At 37.7% G+C, this 21786-nt stretch overlaps 2 protein-coding genes across 3 annotated transcripts; one reads left to right on the top strand and one right to left on the bottom strand.

The window, feature by feature from the left end:
• LOC18789904 (probable methionine--tRNA ligase) lies at positions 152-8125 on the top strand. 2 transcript variants are annotated; one of them, XM_007221882.2, is made up of 18 exons: positions 152-549; positions 1505-1662; positions 1758-1902; positions 2000-2153; positions 2314-2469; positions 2703-2933; positions 3027-3170; positions 3300-3390; positions 3552-3658; positions 3775-3889; positions 4424-4542; positions 4657-4722; positions 4857-4985; positions 5097-5240; positions 6140-6260; positions 6540-6754; positions 6868-6969; positions 7626-8125. In XM_007221882.2, the coding sequence occupies exons 1-18, from the start codon at positions 515-517 to the stop codon at positions 7854-7856; spliced, it is 2463 nt and encodes an 820-aa protein (XP_007221944.2). In that variant the 5' UTR covers positions 152-514; the 3' UTR covers positions 7857-8125. The 2 variants fall into 2 exon arrangements, with proteins under 2 accessions (XP_007221944.2, XP_020409818.1); XM_020554229.1 differs by having other exon boundaries at positions 1500-1662.
• Positions 9121-12003, bottom strand: LOC18792787 (stress response protein NST1). The gene is made up of 2 exons (XM_007225857.2): positions 11482-12003; positions 9121-9595 (listed from the first exon to the last, which is right to left on the bottom strand). The coding sequence occupies exons 1-2, from the start codon at positions 11872-11874 to the stop codon at positions 9425-9427; spliced, it is 564 nt and encodes a 187-aa protein (XP_007225919.1). The 5' UTR covers positions 11875-12003; the 3' UTR covers positions 9121-9424.

Here is a 21786-nt window from a genome sequence, read left to right as displayed (position 1 = left end):
CTCTAGCCTATTTTCCCCATCACATGGAGGTGGGCTCCACTTTGCTACATTACCCACTCAAATTTGTGAATAAAAAACCTAGGTGCACAAAATTACTAAAACACTCATGCAACGTCAACAAACTTAATGGAATTGAAGGTAGATGGCACTGTGGAACATTAAATTCTGGTCGAGGGGCAAAGTGGGTCACTTCAACTTTAAGAAAATAAAGTAAGAATTGATCAATATTTCAAAGTGTACTATAGCAATTAAGCTATTTAAATTTGGCCACCAAAATTTCAATTTTTTGAATTTCGTTAGTCATTAGCAAATCAAGTATTCATTAATTCCGTCAGTTAAGTTTAAAAAAAAAAATGAGAAAAGGAAAAGAAGAAAAAAAACCAGCATTCGTCCAACAAAAAAAAAACCCCAGAAACACCTACACCCCCATCTCCTCTCTCTGTGTTCTGTATCAATTCCGCTCCAATTCGACGGTCGTAAATATATGGATGTAGAGGGAGGCTGACGCCACGTGATGATCTTCGACGACGACGCCAACGCCAACGCCTGGTTCGTGTTCTTTGACTCAATCTGAAATTCCCATCTCTATCTCCATCTAATATGCCTATTCCAATGGAATTCGATAAAACCTAGAATTTTATACAAACTTAGATGATGCCCACCTTCCCCCTCCACATCACAACCCACCTTCATCCTCCCCCCTCAACCACTTGTCTGGTCCAGTAGATAGAGGCATTATATTACGTGATTTTTTTTTTTTAATATTTGGGGTTAATTATATTTGGGTTTTGAATTTTGTAACAATAGGAATTAATTTTGATTTCGTCTCTTTGAATTTGGGTGGGTTGAGAAGTCTTTTGAATTTTGTGACTGGGCTGCTGTGGTGGCGGGGGTAGTTGGCTGGGATAAGGTGGCTGGGTAGAGGTCGGTGATGTGAGGTAGGTGTGATGCTGCGCTGGATTTGCCGTCACCGTCTAAGGAACCAGAACAAAAACGTAGTCCAAAAAAAATTACTTTTTTTTAAATTTTAATTTATTTTTTAGACTTAACTGATAGAATTAATGGATTTGACTTGATTAGTTAACGACTGCACTACATGATGAAAATCGGAAAATTAAATTTCGGTGACCAAATGTAACTCGGCCTATACTCAGTGACCAAAAATGTAATTATCCCAAAAAAAGAAAAAAATTCAATGTCCTACAACAAGCGACTAGGAAGATAAGTGTTTTTATACAAGCACTCTCCAAAGCCCGTGTTTCCCTTTTTTTGTTGGTCAATGTGGTTTCCTCTTTTTGTTTTTGGTCAACATTGTGGTTTCCCGTTTGATTATTCCTTAAAATATAGGGATACATGTTTGGTCAGTGAGGGGAATATATAATGAATGTAATATTCTCTGTTTTATTTTCAATACTAAGGAAACATAACAAAATATTACAAAGAGAGGAACTTTTGTTATATTTCTGAGTTGTAGATTTTTAAGCTCCTGTTTCTTCTAGCTCAGTCACTGTACGAGAGAGCTGGACATGGGAGACCTCACAATGACCTTCAAGGAGGACCAGAAGGCCCCCAAACTACCCATCCCTGGCAAGCGAAACATCCTCATCACCAGCGCCTTGCCTTATGTCAATAACGTCCCCCACCTCGGCAACATTATCGGCTGTACTTATTGTTTCCTTAATTCTGTTTTCCTTCTAATTTTCTCAGGAACCAAACAGAATCTTGAAATTTCTATCTTTTTCTGTTTCGTTCACCAGGTGTGTTGAGTGCCGATGTCTTTGCACGTTACTGCCGCCTTCGGGGGTATAATACCGTGTACATATGCGGAACTGATGAGTATGGGACGGCCACAGAGACCAAAGCTATGGAAGAGAAGTGTAGCCCCCAAGAGATCTGTGACAAGTAAGATTTCCAACAAAATTGATATAATTTGGTAGATTTCAGTTCTATTTGTTGTGTTTGATTTGTTGAAATTTATTTCAAATTGTTGTGGTTGTAGATATCATGCCATTCATAGGGAGGTTTATGAGTGGTTTAATATAAGCTTTGAGAAATTTGGGCGCACATCAACACCACAGCAAACGGAAGTATGCCAAGAGATTTTCAAGAAGCTGTTGGAGAACGGTTGGCTTTCAGAGAACACAATGCAGCAGGTACATTCACTGCCTTATAATTGTGCCCATTGCTTCCTAATTTCTTGGTTTAGTTAGTGATTCTTTGCTTGCATGTTTATGTTCATGCATTGCGATTGAATTGTGTTTCTAAAATGTGTTTCTGTAATGTATTTTAACTTGACTTACTACTGTAATTCAGCTTTACTGTGACACATGCAAACGGTTCTTAGCCGATAGGCTCGTGGAGGGGACATGCCCAACTCAAGGCTGTGACTATGGTTCTGCACGAGGAGATCAATGTGAGAACTGTGGAAAGCTTTTGAATCCGACAGAACTAAAAGATCCTAAATGCAAGGTACAGATTTTCTTTCATATCTTTTTTTCGTATAAATTCCCATGTGTGTATGAATGTTATGTACACGTAAACTCAATTGAAAGAAAAGCATGAAATTTCTGTGTGTAAGATTTCCAAAATGAAAATGAGTCCCGAATTCCTTATTTGATGGATGGAAACATGCAACATTTAATGGATGGAAACATGCAATATTTAATGGCAATATATTTCTCATTTTTGTCAATTGCAAGCAGGTTTGTAAGACAACTCCAAGAATTCGTGATACAAACCACTTGTTTTTGGAACTCCCTTCGCTCAAGGATAAATTGGAGGAGTACATAAATAGAACATCAGTGGCTGGGTCCTGGAGCCAGAATGCCATTCAAGCAACAAATGCATGGCTCAAAGAAGGGCTTAAACAACGATGTATTACCAGGGATCTAAAGTGGGGGGTTCCGGTTCCACATGATAACTTCAAGGACAAGGTTAGTGCATGTAATTGAAATTATGCTATTTCTACTAATATTTGTTAATGATTTTCGAAGTTTGTTAAAAAAATTTAACTCTGCCACTGGTAGGTTTTCTATGTGTGGTTTGATGCTCCTATTGGATATGTCTCAATTACTAAATGTTACACTGATGATTGGGAGCAATGGTGGAAGAATCCTGAGAATGTGGAGTTGTATCAATTTATGGGCAAGGATAATGTGCCATTCCATACAGTAAGTGTCCTATTCTAAATACACCTCACAAATGAGTACAGTAGAGTGGTTGCATTTACTAAGTAGCCCTATCTTAGTTCAGAATAGAAAAAAGAATTCATTTTAACTGTGTACTTATTTATCTTTTAGGTCATGTTTCCGTCCACACTTCTTGGAACTGGTGAAAATTGGACTTTGATGAAGACTATTAGTGTTACCGAGTACTTAAACTACGAAGCAGGTTGGTTGACTATCTAGAAATGATTTAGCCACAATCAAGTTATGACCATTAACTATGCATGATTTAAATTTGGATGTTATGGCCATTAATTAACAGAAGCTCAAAGTTTTCACCTTTGTGCATTATGTACTAGGTGATCTAAGTTTTGATGGTTTTTACAGGAAAGTTTTCTAAGAGCAAAGGCATAGGGGTTTTTGGAAATAATGCAAAAGATACAAACATTCCTGTTGAAGTATGGAGATATTACTTGCTAACTAACAGGCCTGAGGTAAATTTGATGATTCCCTTCTTCCCTTTTGAGTTTGTGATAGTTTGTAATGCATATCCGTCTCTCTCTGTATCTTTGTTTACTTGTTTGATTTGACTTGATTTTTGGTGAAACAGGTATCAGACACATTATTTACGTGGGCTGACTTGCAAGCAAAACTGAACAGCGAATTGCTGAATAATCTGGGCAATTTCATAAATCGAGTTTTGAGTTTTGTTGCCAAACCTTCAGGTCTGTCAGCCTTTTGTTTCTGAAAGTATTGACCAGTCAGCTGATTTGTCTTTTACAAATAAATAGCATGAGGAAGTTATTTAAGGAACTATTATATTGTTAATTCTTGGTCTCTTTGTTCGTTTATGCTTTTGTTGGTGGTGATAACTCCAGTGGTAAAGCACTTACGTGCATACTCATGTCTGGAGTTCAACTCTCGCCCTCTCCTTTCCCTGAATACAAAAGAAAAAAAAAAACTGCTCTTGGTTTCATATTTTTTCTTGAGACAAAGTTTGTGTTAAAAATTCTTGATACAGTAGACACAATTTCTTGATAATGCAACATTGCGATATCAAGGTTGTATATACATTCCTATGTAGACCAATTACACATGTAATATCACAGAGGTAGTTGGATGACAATTAAATTGTATCAGTAGGTGGCTCTATTTTCATTGTATCCTTACCTTTTTTTATGCATGTTTTCTGGTTTAGAAAATAAGCATGGTATATGTGATACTTTTGCAGCAAATAAACTCATAAATTTCATGTACAGGTCAAGGGTATGGCTCCATTATTCCAGATGCTCCAAGTGCAGAATCAGATCCTTTGACAGAGAAACTAGCTGAAAAAGTTGGTAAATATGTGGAGCAATACATAGAATCAATGGAGAAGGTGATTAATATTTAGATGACAGTTTGTTGCAAATGATTGGAAGCTTCTCCCCCTCACCTCCTTTTTCACATTTCTCTTGCATTGGCATAACATTCCTATCTGCATTTTGTGTAGGTTAAACTAAAGCAAGGACTCAAAACAGCAATGAGCATTTCTAGTGAAGGGAACGCATATCTGCAAGTAAGCATGTTTTCAATCTCTGTTTGAGACACTTGTTTATGGATATGTTCTTTTCTTAAGTGTATTGCTTGTAAATGGATGCAAAACCAATTATTCAACTTCTGCTAAGTTGCACCATCTACATTACCATGCAGGAAAGCCAGTTCTGGAAGCTTTACAAGGAGGACCAACCTCGTTGTGCTGTTGTTATGAGAACTTCAGTCGGACTAGTGCATCTTCTTGCTTGTTTGTTGGAACCCTTTATGCCATCATTTTCTCTTGAAGTAATAAATTCTCTTCACAGATGATTGTGTTACTCTGAAATATTTTTGTGATAACGTGATATTACTATAATCATCCATGCTGAGATTTTTTTTCCTTTAACTGCATTCAAGGTATTTAAGCAGCTTGATTTGCCTCCTGAGACGCACATATCGCTTTATGATGATAAAGGAGATATTGCTAGCGCAAGACGGCCTTGGGAGATTGTACCTATTGGTCACAAGATCGGGAAACCAGAGCCGTTGTTCAAGGAATTGGTATGTCTCTGCTTTCTCTGTCTTTTACCATTATTTGTTTCTTGTTACTCTTGTTATTATTTGCAGAATAGATGTATTGACACTGATGAGTGATGAGTGGGAAGAAACAACCTGATCGTATAGGATTTAAAGTGATGGAACACTTGTAATTTCCAATTATTCTGCATGAAGGGAATATGAATCACCAAAGTGGCCACAGTATGTCATGGCATAGTGTTTACGAGAGAGGAACCCTAAACAAGAAATAGAAGAAACACTGGCTGAGAATTGCAGCAAAATAGTGGAGAAAAGTCCTGATGTTATCAGCAAACAAAAGGTTATCGAGAGAAAATATAAGAGAAGGGCATGGGGTAGGGCGAACTTCAAGTAGCTCTTGAACAAACAGCACCTCAATTATTCAATATCACCAGGATTGTATGGTGCATTTGCTTTACAAGAACTTCACAAGGAAATATTGCCTTGTAATACTTGATGATGAAGCAAATCCTATATTGTAATTCAAGTTGCCTAGAAAACTGGATCAACGGAAGCAACCAACCATCACTGATGCTGCAGCTAGAAGCCGAAAAAAAAAAAAAAAAAAAAAAATCTGTCATAGTGACTCAGTGGTGAATAGTAATTCCTATACAACGTACATCTGACTGAGTACAACTTATCTATTGCATAGGTGGAAGATCCTAAAGCACTAAAATAGTAGTCTTGTCTATATACTTTGTTTATTAGCATCTCTAAGTGAGTGGCTAGAAAATTAAGCTAGTCTCTGGGATAAGTTTGTAGGCTGCACTTAAAATTTGTTTTTGGTTTTCAATGCTGGACTCTCTAGTTTGCCATGATATCATTGCTGCATCACTTTCCTGTTTGTAGATTCTCATTTAGTGAAAGTTTACACGTGCATACAGAAAGATGAAGAAGTGGAATCCTTGAGGAAGAAGTTTGCTGGAAGTCAAGCGGATAGGAAGGAGAGGGAAGAAGCTGAAGCAGTAAAGGTGGCTGCACAACTCAAGAAAATGAAAGTTTCAGGTTAGAATGTCCTTATATCTAGTTAGTTTGGCGCACAAGCTCGTAGCATTAGCAAAGTTAACTAATAAGTAATACTTCCCATACTTCTTCATTTTTACATAAACACAGCTTCTCCTGGTAACCAAAAAAATACATAGGTTCTCCTAAAATGTGGGTTTACCTCATAAACTATGCTCATGTTTTGTGGGCACTTATACTTGAAAAGAATCCTATACCATTTATTAGTAGTTAGTGTTACTACATAAGTATATCTATTCTAATAAGCCATTTTTGTAACAGACAACAGTGGAAAGAAAAAGCAACAGGCCACAAAATCTGCAGCTGAAGCAGAGATTTCCATTTCTAGACTTGATATTCGTGTTGGCCTCATTACTAAAGCTCAGAAGCATCCTGATGCTGATTCGCTTTATGTAGAAGAGATTGATGTTGGTGAAGGACAGACTAGAACGGTCGTGAGTGGCCTTGTCAAGTATATACCTATTGAAGAAATGCAGGTTTGTGTTTGCGTCTACAGATTTTTTTAATAATAAAATTCGAATTATTTCCATAACTTTTTGGGACCACCTTCTAATCCATTAGTTTTTTCATATTAATTATTCTGTGGCAGAACCGGAAGGTCTGTGTTCTTTGCAATCTGAAGCCAGCAACCATGCGGGGTATTAAATCACAAGCAATGGTTCTTGCTGCTTCGAACAGTGACCACACCACGGTAAGCAGCCCCATGTACCTTTAATTAGTGTTTGCATCTTGTGTGTTCTTGCTAATCAGACCCTTTGAGTGAAACAAAGTCTACTATTATGAATTTGATGATAACTAATTTTAACTTGTGGTCTCTAACATTGTTTATTAAGAATATTTTGAGGATATTAGGGTTTAGGTGAGGATATTAGGAATTTAGGATATTGTGAGGATATTTTTGCCACAGCTTTATGTAAAATTGCTGCTGTAAAAAGATTTAATTCTGCTTTGTTTCGTGCAATAAACGTTTCTCTTTTCAAAAATTATCAGTGTGGGCCTTATTCTGCATAAGATCATGTGATAATATTGTGATAATATATTTCTGCGTAAGTCCTGTAGTCGTTTTGACAGTTGGAAAAAAATTTAGCAATATCAAACTTGAGTCGCAATTATTGCTGTTTGTTTGTGATTTGTCACAGTTAGGAAGAATTTGCCTTTGTAATTCATGTTTCTTGAAACCTTAGCTTTTGGGGACGCTATTGCAAACACTTTCATTCTCAGACCCTTTCTCAAGCATGTACTAAGTTTATCTGTGTGCAATGGTTCAGCTAGTCATGAATAAACATGTACAATTAGACACTAATGTAATTACTGATAAGAGATCTTCAATGTTGGGTGCACTCTCAGGTTGAATTGGTTGATCCGCCAAAAGCTGCTCAAGTTGGCGAGAGAGTTACATTTCCAGGGTTTGTGGGTGAGCCTGATGAGGTGTTGAACCCCAAGAAGAAGGTGTGGGAGACCTTGCAAGTAGATCTGCACACTAACACTGACCTAGTGGCCTGTCATAGAGATATTCCGCTTACAACATCAGCTGGTGTTTGCACTGTATCCTCTATTCGTGGCGGGTCAATTAGATAGATTAGAAGATAATTAATTATTTCTAGAGGTTGAATAGGAAAAGAAAAGAACAATAAATTTTAGATTTTTGGCTCATGGCTCTCATTGTTTGTGGATTAAGAGTATTTTTCTTCATCCTTTTTTGGCTGTAAAATGGTCATTTGAAAAACCTGCCAAAGAATTTTTGCTCATGGATAGAAACTACTTTTGATCCTCTCTTCTCTTGGTTAAAAAAGGAAATGTATTAAAAAAAATTAGGATTTGAAATAAATATGCAGGGTTAATCGTTTTATTAATCCCTAAATTTAGATCCGATTTGTATTTGAGTACCTCAATTTCCAAAATGATTCCCATGGTCCTTTAACTTTAGTTTCGTTGAACAAATGGTCATGTTGTCAATTTTTTAACTTTTCTATTAAATACAGAGGCAAAATGGTATTTTTGTATCAAAATTAATTAAAATATGAATTAAATTTTTTTTTTCAACTCTCTCCCTCTATCCCGATTTCTACTCCCCCAAAACTTTATTTTTATTTTTTGGTTTTTTATTTGATTTGATTTTATTGTTATTTTAAAGATATAATTTTTTATTCATTTTTTTTTGTTTTAATATAAAAATACCATTTTACCCTTGTATTTAACAGAAAAAGTTAACAAAATTGACGGTAGGACCATTTGTCCAAACGAAACTAAAGTTAAAGGACCATGGGAACTATTTTGGAAATTGAGGTACTCAAATGCAAATCGAGTCAAAGTTCATAGACTAATAAAACGATTAACCCTAAATTTAAATATATTGTGAACTGCTAGTGCTCACACAATTCAGAGCAGGTTTAAAACAATTTAAGGTTGGAGGAGGAAGTTTACCTTTAAACATTTTGATATTTCGTGTTCATTTTTTCTTGAAATATTGGTATTGTTTTTACTTTTATTTTTCAATTTAAGTAAAAGAGGGATTAGAGATGGAAATGAGAAGCAACTTTAGAGCAAACTAGTACATAAGATCATTTACATGGCGTTCAAGGGCTAAGGCTTCAAACCTCATCAGCAGGTAAATTGGCTCAATGTTAAAGATGCGCCCTCATTCAATTTGCATTTGCTTAATATCCATTCTGAAATCTGAACTCGAAATGGTGTTCCAAGTTCCAACTGAGTTCATTGCACTTTTTGATTTGCATTCGCACCTAAATCCTGCCAATGCCAAGTTCCTAGAATCAGCAGTCTCTAAACTTTGACTTAATCAAAGTTTCACTAAATTTAGGAGGATTCCATGGAAGGTAAGGCAAGGCAAAATAACTGCGTTACCATATTTGCTAGCAAATTTGTCAATGACATCACCATGGCAGTAGCCCTCCAAAATTTTAAACATACAGCACTGGGTACAAAATATACCATGCCCTGATTAGAAAGTATACAGATCTTATTAAAATACGAAGAAGGAAAAGGAATGTGGTTGGGAAATTAGTGGATGATGAAAAGAAAATAAAAAACATAAAGACTGGGTACAAAACATACTAAGTCCTGATTATCTTGTCTATACGGTGAAACTGTAAGATATCACCACTAGACAATTTGGAAATAAAATGGACTCAAAGGGGTGTAGTATCAACGATGGCTTCTAAAATCTTCTTTTCCAGTTCTGGTTCATTGATCCACAAGGAACTCTGACGTCGCAACAGTTCATTCTTCTCTTTTTTCTTCTCTTCTCTCATTTTTTCCTTCATCTTCCAATTCTCAAGCTTCTCTGCTCTTTCTTTTAACTGTGCATTTAGACAAATCAAAACATGTAAGACATGCAAGTGAAAGAAACACATAAGCTGTATGAAAAGAAAAATTATTAATAAAAAAAAATTGATCTCTTTCCTGGACATAGATGAATTGAATTGTCACATATGAGAATGACCATCAACTCAATTCTCATTATAGTTTACATCAGATAATCAAATATTTGCATACTTAAAGTAAGCACAAATCCCCGATGTCATTACAAAAACCAGGTGAAAGGAACTTGCATCCACAACTTTCTATTTTAAGATAGACAGTGAGATCTTGACTACAAGAGGAGAGAATTAGTTAGAAAAGCTTGAACCCCAAGTGCACTCTAAAAGGAGCACTTTAATCCTAGAGCCCGCCTAAGAACTTAAAAATTATGATACCTTGTACCCCCCAAAAAAAACTACAACTCCACCCCACTACACTATGGGTGTATTTTCTTTAGATGATCAATGGAACCTCTGGCAATTGATATTGTTCATTAAAAGTTTGTTAATCCTCATTATTCATGCTAGCACGGTATAATGTAGACACCACTAACAACTATATTGCTCTAGTTCATGAAATCAATGATTATGAACATTTACGTTTCAGTTGATAAAGGAATGATAACTAACACGGACAACATTCTAAAAAGATTCCAAACCAGAATTTCAATCATGGTTAAACAAGAAGAATGCATGTAAGGGCAAAGGAGATTGGGGTACCCTACCCCTTAGGATTGCAACACTGAGGAGAGCCAGATGAGTGATCTCAGATCACTACTATCTATCAGCTCCGCATGCATTAAGCCTTATTATGTCAAGTTTGTGAACTCAACTACGGTAAGGTTTGAATTTTTACTTGGTTTTACTGAGGGAATATTTTTAATTGAAACAAATTACGGTACCATGAGTGGATAAGTTGTCCGCTAACAGCAAAACAACAAAAACAATCACCAATTGATAACTATCATACAGTATACGTGTGTTGCATCAATACACTGAAAACTGAAATTTAAAGAACAGCCCTCCATTCCGCAAAAGGAATAAAATGGTACGTCCCAAAACTCTAAAGAATTCGACGTCCAGAATCCGACTTTACCCCACAATACCTCCTTCCCACTATAATCTCCGAAAATCCTTTTATATTTTTCCATCCACAGCAACAGAAACACAGCCAGCACACTACAATTCCAAAAAAATTCGGCCTTCTCCTCCCTATGCATTGTGCTTCTCCCAAAATAGGCGAAATGCAAGATACTGAAATTATCCAACTCATTTTGGCTTCCCTTAAACCATTTCAATAACAAAGACGCTAACATATGAGTATGTGCTAAGTCCTAACCTTGGTTAAAAAAATATGTGCTGTCGATTTGCATTACCACTTTTTAGATCTGAATTCAACAAACCGAAATTTTTCTGACTCAAACCTCCCTTCTGAGTTTTCTTCTCTTTGATCTTCCCAATTATTTCAGATACCACAAATCTAAACCGAAAAGATCCCATAACTCAACTTTTTTCCTTCCCCCACATTTCTACAATCACAAAACAGAGAATCAAAACGAAAAAGAAGGCTAAATTTGAAGGAAACCTGAAGTTACATAATAAAGTTTCAAACCAATGTCAAACTAGAAAAAGAAAAACTCATGTTCCCTTTCCCATATCTTCTTAGTAATAAACAGGAAACACTTTAAAATTCACCAACTCAAATTCTCTCATTTCTAGAGCTACCGAACCAAATAACCCCTAAACAGCAAAACCCATAATCTAGGTTTCAAATCAATTCCGACCCAACAGACTTTCCCTTCCATTTCCCACACTTTCCCATCAACCAAACACCGCAACAAAAATCAAAACCACATAAAGAGAGAGAAAGAACACAAGGCACATACCAGGGTCTGGCGGAACTCCTGCTCAGCAACCTCACGCTGTTGGGCACGGACCTTAGCAGCCTCAGCCTTGAGTCTCTTACGCTCCTCATTTTGGAGCCTAAGGGCTTCTTTACGAGCCTCGTCCTTGCGAAGCTTCTCGAGCCTCATGAGCTCGACCTCCTGGATGTACTCCTTGCGGACCTCCTTGACCTGCTTGGCGTAGTCTCTGCGGAGCTGCGCAAGCTTGGCCTCGGCCTCCTTGGGGTCCTTGGGGGCCTCCCAGCACCCGATGAAGGAATTGGGATCTGTGTACTGGTGATTCTGCTGGTGGCTGTTGTGGTGCGACGGCTTCGTACTTGTGGAGAAGGACCGCAGGCGCAGTGTACGGTACAGTGAGCGAGACGTGGTCGCCATTTTTGAGTGTTGTCTCTGTGCCAGAGAGAGGGTTTAAGAGAGTGGAAAATTTCAGAGTTAAAAAGGAGGGAGGTTTTTGGGTTGGGTTGGGTTGGAGCTCGACCAAAAACCTCGAGGCCCAATGCAATTTTGTTGGAAAATTTACTCACTACACTCCCCCTTCAACTAGCCAAAGACAGGTATAAAACTCATCACAACTACCATTAAATTAAGGGTTACTAGTTTGAGGTCTAAATTGTTTGGAGTGCAATTTGAGGCCAAGGCCGAAACTATGCCCCTACACCAACATAATAATTAGGACAAACTACATAAAATCCTCAAACATATATGATTATTTACGAGTTCATACTCGATTTTAGGGACATTTATTAGTATATACTCAACGTCACGGAAACCCTACAATTTACTCTTATTAGCCAAACTGTTAGTGAGTTTGTTAAATGTGTGTTAAAAGTGGGATCCCTTTTTTTTATCACGTCCACGTGATAGAAACCTAAATAATAAATATTTGTTTAAAAAAAATTAAAAACCTAAACAACTCTCTCTCTCTCTCTCTCTCTCGCTCTCCTCATTTCCCTCCCGACCCACCCCAACCCAGAACTCTCCTCTCCTCTCCAGCATATGCCCACCCCGCAGCCACCATCTTCCCCCAACCCCCATCCTCGCTGCCCCACCTTGCTCCTCCTAGTCCAAACCGAGATTATTCTAAATCTCTTCGACTTGGACTTGGACTTCGAGATTGCCGATACACAGTCCAACGAGTAACTGCCTCTACTCTCTCTGGCAAAACATTCAAGTCATCTGAGAGAGTTTTGTATAGTGGAAACTGGAATTAAGTGAACTTGATATGGAAACACCTCAGTCGCCCCCGTCTCTTCCTCTTTCCCTCCAACCCCGTCTCTTTTTCTCCCCAGTCTCTGTACACACAACCTAGATCTGAATCTGGGGTTGTTTTTGTTGGGTTTGGCACACAACCCAGTTAAAACCAAAAAAAATTTAAAAAAAAAACTTGAACAACCAATAGCCCCGGCCAATCGCCTAGCGACTCCTCATCGCCCAGCGCCCCTTGTTGAGGAGCGTAAAATCCCAACTAAATCAACGTGATTGATTCTGAGTATTAATCATTGATCTGTACAAATATTTAGTTTATTTCCTTCCTTTTATGTAGACGTGTATATTAAGGAATGATCCATTTTAGGCTAGTTCCCAGCACCCTAATTGGCTATTGTATTTGTATAAAGGTTCTGTACCTCATTCTATTTTCATCATTCAATACATACGAATTATCAATCTTTTCATGGTATCAGAGCCTAAGGTTACCTACACAAAACAAACCCTAGCCTGTCCTCTCGCTAACCTCCATGGCGATCAACGACAGCGAATCACCTCAAGCCTCAGCCAAGCCCGAGCAACCCAAAATTGATTCTCAAGCCTCAGCCCAGCCTGAGCAACCCAAATATGATGATCCTAATGATCCTCTCTACACCGCAGCACAATACCAGAGCTTCCTTGCTCTCCTCAATCAAAACAAGCCCACAGTTTTGGCTAATCATGTTAGCACTGCTTCCAGCACCAGCGATCTCTCAGGTAACACCTTATGTGCCTCTGCTTTCGCTGGTGGACTCAACTGGATTTTTGACACTGGTGCCACCGATCACATGGTTTGTTCGCCTAAGTTGTTGACTACATGCACTCCAGTCTCTAATCGTCAAGTGTACCTTCCTGATCATGCCCTTGTCAATGTCACCCACATCGGCACTATCCGTTTCTCGGATGATTTTATTCTTCATAATGTGCTTTGTGTTCCCTCATTTAGATTAAATTTAATCTCTGTGAGCAAGCTCACCAAAAGCTCCTCTTGTCTTGCCATGTTCACTAATGAATCTTGTATTGTTCAGGACCGACGTTCGGGGAAGATGATTGGGACGGGAACTGAGAGGGAAGGTCTCTACTATCTTGATACTGCGAAGACAGCTGGGTGCAATTCCGTTTCAGCCCTTATTCCTTCTTCTTCTCAACTTTGGCATCAACGCCTTGGTCATCTTTCAAATAAAAGCCTACGTGCTCTTTCCCTTTCTGTTAAAAACATGAAATTTTGTGACATTGATGATTGTTTGGTTTGTCCTTTAGCTAAACAAACTCGCCATCCTTTTCCTTTGAGTTCTATTAATTCACTTGCGCCATTTGAATTAATTCATGTTGATATTTGGGGTGGTTATCATGTTCCTTCCATCACTAAGGCACAATACTTCTTAACCATTGTAGATGATTACTCCAGATGTATATGGGTTTATTTAATGCCCCACAAATCAGATGCACGCCAAAAGCTCACTACCTTTATCAATCTTGTTGAAACACAATTCTCTTCCCATGTTAAAATTGTTCGCAGTGATAATGGACCTGAGTTTCTAATGACACAATTTTTTTTCTGATAAAGGGATTTTACATCACACTAGTTGTGTCTCCACTCCACAGCAAAATGGAGTAGTCGAAAGAAAACACCGACATCTTCTCAATGTTGCCCGAGCTTTACTCTTCCAAGCCAAACTTCCTAAGAAATTTTGGGGGGATGCCATACTCACTGCCACATATCTTATCAACCGCACTCCTACACAAGTTCTTAAAGGAAAAACTCCCTACGAAGTCCTTTTTCGAAAACCCCCAGTCTATGACCACTTAAGGGTTTTTGGTTGTTTGTGCTTTGCCTCTACTCATCATCTTCGTCCAACCAAATTTGATGCTAGGGCCACACGTTGCATTTTTCTTGGTTACCCATATGGCACAAAGGGCTATCGGGTTTATGATCTCAATACGGGTAAAATTTTTATTTCTCGGGATGTCATCTTTCATGAAACTACTTTCCCTTTTCCATCTTCCGCCACCGACTCTTCTCTTGTCTTCCCAATTTCTCATCCCACCCATTTTGATGATGCGCCAACCCCTGGACTTCCTTCTCCTAGTTCACAGTTTCCAGCGCCTGACCTTGCGCTGGAAACACTTCCAGCGCCTGCCCCTGAGCTTCCAGCACCTGATCTTGCGCTTCCAGCACCTACCTTTTCCCTTCCAGCACCTGATCTTGCACTTCCAGCACCTGATCTCGTGCTTCCAGCACCTCCATCTCCTCTCGCACCGGTATCTCCACCACTGCCCCGGCGTACCACCATGCCCAGTTATCTTCAGCAGTATCATGTCAACATAAAATTACCTGCCCGGTCTCTCCCATCATCTAACTCGGCGTCGATTGAACCCCAAGGTACCAAACATCCTCTCTCTCATGTCCTTACATATGACCGTTTGTCCCCACACCATCGTGTTTTTAGTGCTTCTCTTTCAGCGGTCAAAGAACCCACCTCTTATGTTCAAGCAGCTCATGATCCTCAATGGCGTCATGCCATGACCCAAGAATTGGCTGCCCTCGAAGCTAATGGCACATGGACTTTTCAATCTTTGCCCCCCGGCAAGAAACCCATTGGTTGTAAGTGGGTTTACAAGGTCAAACTTCATCCTGATGGTTCTCTTGATCGGTATAAAGCACGTTTGGTGGCAAAAGGCTACAGTCAGGTTGAGGGTTTGGACTACCAAGAAACTTTTGCCCCTGTTGCAAAGCTTGTCACCGTTCGCCTCCTTCTCGCCGTTGCTTCCACGCGTCGTTGGCATCTTCATCAGCTTGATGTCAATAATGCTTTCCTCAATGGTGATCTTGATGAAGATGTTTATATGCATCTCCCTCCTGGATTCGGACGAAAAGAGGAGACTCGTGTATGCAAGCTTCATAAATCCTTGTATGGACTCAAGCAAGCTTCACGTCAATGGTTTATTAAACTTTCCACAGCCCTTAAGCAAGCGGGCTATCGTCAATCGAAGGCAGATTATTCATTGTTCGTCCGAACCCGAGGTGCCACATTCACTGCCTTACTCATCTATGTGGATGATATCATTTTGATAGGGAATAGTTTACAAGACATTGAAGCAACCAAGTCATACTTGCTGCAACAATTCAAATTGAAAGACCTTGGTCAACTAAAATATTTTCTTGGCATCGAGATTGCTCATTCCAGCAAAGGCATAGCCCTTTCACAACGCAAGTATGCACTTGAAATACTAGAGGATGCAGGACAGCTTGGTGCAAAACCAGCCGATTCACCCATGGAGCAGAATTTGTCCCTTAGCAAACATGATGGCGACTACATTGATGATCTGTCTTCGTATCGAAGGCTTGTGGGGAGGCTGATCTATTTGACAATTACCCGGCCTGACTTGGTGTATGCCGTTCACACTCTAAGCCAGTTCATGGATAAGCCACGAACACCACACCTAGAGGCAGCTTATCGGGTTTTGCGCTATGTCAAACGTGCACTAGGGCAAGGTATTTTTCTTTCTGCCAACAGTCCAATTCAATTAAATGCTTTTTGTGATGCGGATTGGGCTCGATGTCGTGATACTCGACGTTCTACTACCGGGTATTGTGTATTTCTTGGCAATTCTTTGGTTTCTTGGAAGACCAAGAAGCAAACCACAGTATCCCGATCTAGTGCCGAAGCTGAATATCGTTCCATGGCTGCCGCTTGTTGCGAAATTACTTGGTTACGATATATTTTGCAAGATTTAGGCATTAAGCATTCACATGCAGTCAAGTTATATTGTGACAACCAAGCAGCGCTCCACATTGCTTCGAATCCAGTATTTCATGAACGGACTAAACACATTGAAATTGATTGCCATCTGGTGAGAGAAAAGGTTCAAAGTGTAATGATCAAAACGGCTCATATTTCCACCTTACAACAACCAGCAGACATATTCACAAAGGCCGTGAGTCTTCCACAATTTGCGATTTTACTCAGCAAGTTAGGAATCATCAACATACATTCCAACTTGAAGGGGAGTGTTGAGGAGCGTAAAATCCCAACTAAATCAACGTGATTGATTCTGAGTATTAATCATTGATCTGTACAAATATTTAGTTTATTTCCTTCCTTTTATGTAGACGTGTATATTAAGGAATGATCCATTTTAGGCTAGTTCCCAGCACCCTAATTGGCTATTGTATTTGTATAAAGGTTCTGTACCTCATTCTATTTTCATCATTCTATACATACGAATTATCAATCTTTTCATATTGATCTCCCGAAATCGCTCAGCTCAGCGCCACCCCTCTTCTCCACTCAAACCTCGCCCCAGCCCCAACCCCAGCCCCTTTCCCTCCTCCCCTGAAATCTCTCCGCCCCTCTCTGTCTAAGATTTCAAATGTTCATTTTCGTCGACATTCTCGGCAAACAAACAAGTACACAATGACAGATCTGAACTTCAATTACAGGTAAGGATTAATTTGAGTTGTAAGGAATAATTTGAGAGCATGAAGAATAACAGTAATTAATCATTAGCAGAAAATTAAGAACAAAAATGGAAAATCGTAGAAATTAGAAAGCCTACTTATTTATTAAAGGCTAATAAGATTCTTCCGTCAAGTTCTTTTCCTACCAACCTGCCTGCCTACCTACCAAGTACATTAACGTAGATACATAGAGCCAATAATTCTATTCTGGGGGAAGATGGTGGCCGCGGGGTGGGCATATGCTGGAGAGGAGAGGAGAGTTCTGGGTTGGGGTGGGTCGAGAGGGAGAAGGGGAGAGAGAGAGAGAGTTGTTTAGGTTTTTATTTTTTAAAAAATAAATATTTATTATTTTTAAAAAGTAGATAATTTTTATTATTATTTATTTGTCCACGTGGAAGTTCACGTCATAAAAAAAAGGGTCCCACTTTTGACACGTCAGCATTTAACAGACTCCCTAACAGTTTGGCTAACGGAGAGGGAAAATTGTAGGATTTCCGTGACGTTGAGTATGTACTGGTAAATGTCCTCAAAATCGGATATGAACTCATAAATGACCCTATAAGTTGGGAGGTTTTATGTAGTTTGTCATAATAATTATGTTCACAAGTCGAGCTCTTTTTGTTCGAGGATCACAAGTTGGACTTGGACATAATTTGAATAGTAAAGACATGTTAATAAGCTTTGTTTAACCTTCTAGCAAAAGGGAAGCAAACCTCGAAGGACGACAATTTTTTACCAGTTCGTGTAGAACTCCGTTTTAAGAGCATCTATATTAGTGAGGGTCATTTCAATTTTATTTCGATAAATTGAACTTTTGACTTGCAGTGGTAAAGTTCAGTTCATTTCATATATCAATATTTCATTTCGAGGATCAATAGTTCATTTCATAATAAAATGAACTCTACAATGAAATTCATTTCAATAAGTTGGCCTACCATAATAACTATACAATCTCTCTCTTAATTTTTTTTGAGTAAATACCACGAGTTGTTCCCACACTCGAAGGGTGGGATTAATCTCCGCTCGGGGTTCGGCTTGCCCCATGGCCACAAAATGCTTCCAACAGGTTTCAAACCCTGCCATTGAGGTACTAAATAGCTCGCTAGCTGAAGGTGGCAGTTTGCTAATCGCACCACACCTTGTAATTCAATCTCTCTCTTATTGACACATGGACAACATTACTGTTTACTTTTTAATTTTTCCATTACATTTAATTGGTGTAAACTAGACGTTACTTTTTTTTTTCAAAGCAACTAGCCATTTCTGATTTATTTCACTATTAAAATATATATATATATATAGATAATATATATTAGCATTACTGATTTGTTTCACTTTAAAAAAAAAAAAGGATAGCTAATTTTTCATTTTGAGAAAGGATAGAATTATATATACTAGCCATTGCTATTTATTTCACTTTTCAAAAACACAAATGGCTAGTTCCCTTTTCAAACGGCTAGTTATTTACCTATAAATACATATGTAGAAAACAACTCTCCCACAAAGTTCCTACACCCACAAAAAAAAATTGTTTATGTTGAAATTTTATTTTTCAATGGAAAACTTTGTTATTAATTATATATATATATATATATATATTCAAAATTGGTCTCATTTTAAAGATCTCTTTGAAACCATTTTAATTGTATAATTCTTATTGTAATTAAATTTATTCATTTTATTTTATTTAATCATTTAAAAAAATATAAATTTTAATTTATAAGCTATTGAACTACATCACTGCAAATGAAACTATAGTCTAGTTCAATAGTTGCTAAAAAATTCAATAAATTGAATTATTAAACTGAACTAATTGTTGAGTAACCATTGCAGATGCTCTAAGAGGCAAATATGGAAGGAATGTGTTTTCCCTAATCCACCATATCTCGCTACAAATCCCCCTCTACACTTAAAAAGAAAATTTTATTTTTACTTACTTCATAATTTTAAATTTTAATTTGTATTTATATTTTGGTTTGAGTCCTGTTATTTACACCCACCTGTCCTATTTTCCCACCCACCTTATCTTCAAAATTTTATATACAAATTTACCCCTTTGCAAAATGACTTTTAAGGACTTAAGGAAAAAACCTCAACCCTAAAATAAAAACTCAATTTCATAAGAATTAAAAAGGAAAAAAACTCCTTAATTAAACAAAGAGACGCCAAATAATGAATGAGAGAGGGAATTAATTTACGTTTTAAGGAAAATATATTTGTATGTTTTAATTATGAGAAAAACCAAAGCAAAGGATCTGGATCCTTAATGGATCAGCAAAGAGAATTTTCTTGAATTAATAATTAAATGGTATTTTAGGAATAATGATGGGTGGAAAGATATGATTTTATTTTTTCAAATTTACATGGTGGGTGGGAAGATAAGGTGAATGAGGAAATAGGATCGCCGGGGGGAGGGAGGAGTGGGGTGGAAATCACTCTTTGGTTTTAACGGTGTAATTGTGTGATTATTTGTATATAAAATGATCTATGGTCTTTTTTGTCATGTACCACATAATGAATTTTTATATTTGCCAAAAGTCACTTTTGGTCCCTGTAGTTTGACACTTCAATCACTTTTGACCCTATAGCTCTAATTCCACAATTTTGCCATTTTAGTTTCCTATTTATAGTAATTCACGAACAAGTTAGTGTTCTTGTTAATTTCTTTGACAGTGCAATGAGAAATTTTGTCAAATCAAAACCCTTGAACATAAAAGCTGATTTGAAACTCTCTCCATTTTATATTAGGGCTCAAAATTCAACCACTAATCCCAATTTTTGAAAAATCCTAAACCTAAATGGCCAATTTCAAGTCCTAATATGAAATGATGAGAGTTTTAGAAGAGCTTTTATGTTTAAAGGTTTTGGGTTGATGAAATTACCCTTTGCTATGTTAAAGAAATTGACGGAAATACTAACTTGTTCTTGAATTGCTACAAATACAAAAAAAACTAAAAATTGATGAAATTAAAACTACAGAGTTTAAAGTAGTTGAATGTCAAACTATATGGACCAAAAGTGACGTTTAACGTTTTATATTCTTATAATAAAAATAATGTTATAAACTAAATAGAAATTGGATAGGGAATTGAGATGGAGAGAATTTAGAGAAACTGATTTCTCTTTGTTGAATGTGTTCTATCTGTATTTTCAAATAGAAGGGTGTGAGCTTCTTAAATAGAAGGGTGTGAGCTCCTTCCAACATGTGGGCTCCACCTTATAATTTACAACACTCCCCCTTGGAGACCACAAATGATACGGAATATGTTTCGTTAAAAACCTTGCCAGTAAAAATCCAGTAGGACAAAAACTGGTCAAAGAAAAAAGAGTACATAATCATGTGTAACATAAAATTCTGTGTATATTGACGCGCGTGCGACACTGCCTCGTTAAAACCTTGCCAGGAAAAATCCAGTGGGATAAAAACCTGGACGAAGGAAAAAGAGTACAGTGTTTGAAGATCTTTATTGATAGCACGCTCTCCCTGATGCTTGGTAAAATATCTTTAAGTCATACTGTTGATCACCTTTCTGAATATCGTAGTTGACACTGCTTCTGTGAGTCAATCTTGAGCGACACTGCCTCGTTAAAACCTTACAGGAAAAACTCAGTGGGATAAAAACCTGGATGAAGGAAAAAGAGTACAGTGTATGGAGGTCCTTATTAAAACCACGCTCCTTTTTGTGAATATCTCCCCCTGAAAAATTTATACTGATGGAAGGAAGAGTACAACAATTTGTATAGCATACTTCTGGATGCTCCCCCTGATTAATATCTCCTCCTGATGTCTTCATGACTATCTTTTGGGGTGAGAATCTTTCGGAGTGAGTGGAGGATATAGCCATTAACAATTCTCGTAGTTGAGTAAGTAAATATATTTCCAGTGAGCTATCTCTATGTAAATCATAGAAATTTTCAGAGTCCGCGTTTTCAACAAAACTTGGGCTATTTGCAAGTTCATTTGAAAGAATATGCCCGTACATGGTGTTATGCGGAGATAGCATCAAATATACCTCACATCATCCCAAAATGATGGTGATGGAGTTGAGCCCTATCTGGAAAATATGATGTCCGGTTCAATATACTTCCGGAAAATCATTAGAGTGTCCAACGGATAATCCTCATAAAAATGCTTCAATACTTTCTTAGTATAAGCAAGAATCTCGTTGGCATAATGCTCGATCCTTAAGTTGAGACAAATATTTCTTGAACTCTTCAGAAGCTTTAATGTGTTGCAAACACATTATAATCAATGTACTCACTGAGGTAATTTATGCATATTAATATTGAGTACAAATTTTGTGCTTCAAGCACATGTCCTTTAGGGACTTGCTTTATGCAATGTCAATCCTCTCAACGGATTTTGTTTAAAAGGGATTAAACTTTATGACACATTATATAGCTTTTACCCAGCTATTTATATATCTTTAGGAAATCGCTTCTGGCGATATGCTCCGTGCATTTAATAACCCTTAAAGATAATATGTTGGTCTCCGTAATTGTGTAATAAGGGGGGGGGGGGCACAGTTGAATCTGTAGATATGGAGAAAACCCAACATTTCCTTATTTTCTGCCAGAAA

Source organism: Prunus persica, chromosome G1 (assembly GCF_000346465.2).
Source record: "Prunus persica cultivar Lovell chromosome G1, Prunus_persica_NCBIv2, whole genome shotgun sequence".
Lineage (NCBI taxonomy): Eukaryota > Viridiplantae > Streptophyta > Magnoliopsida > Rosales > Rosaceae > Prunus > Prunus persica.
This window is presented reverse-complemented; position numbering and strand designations above follow the sequence as displayed.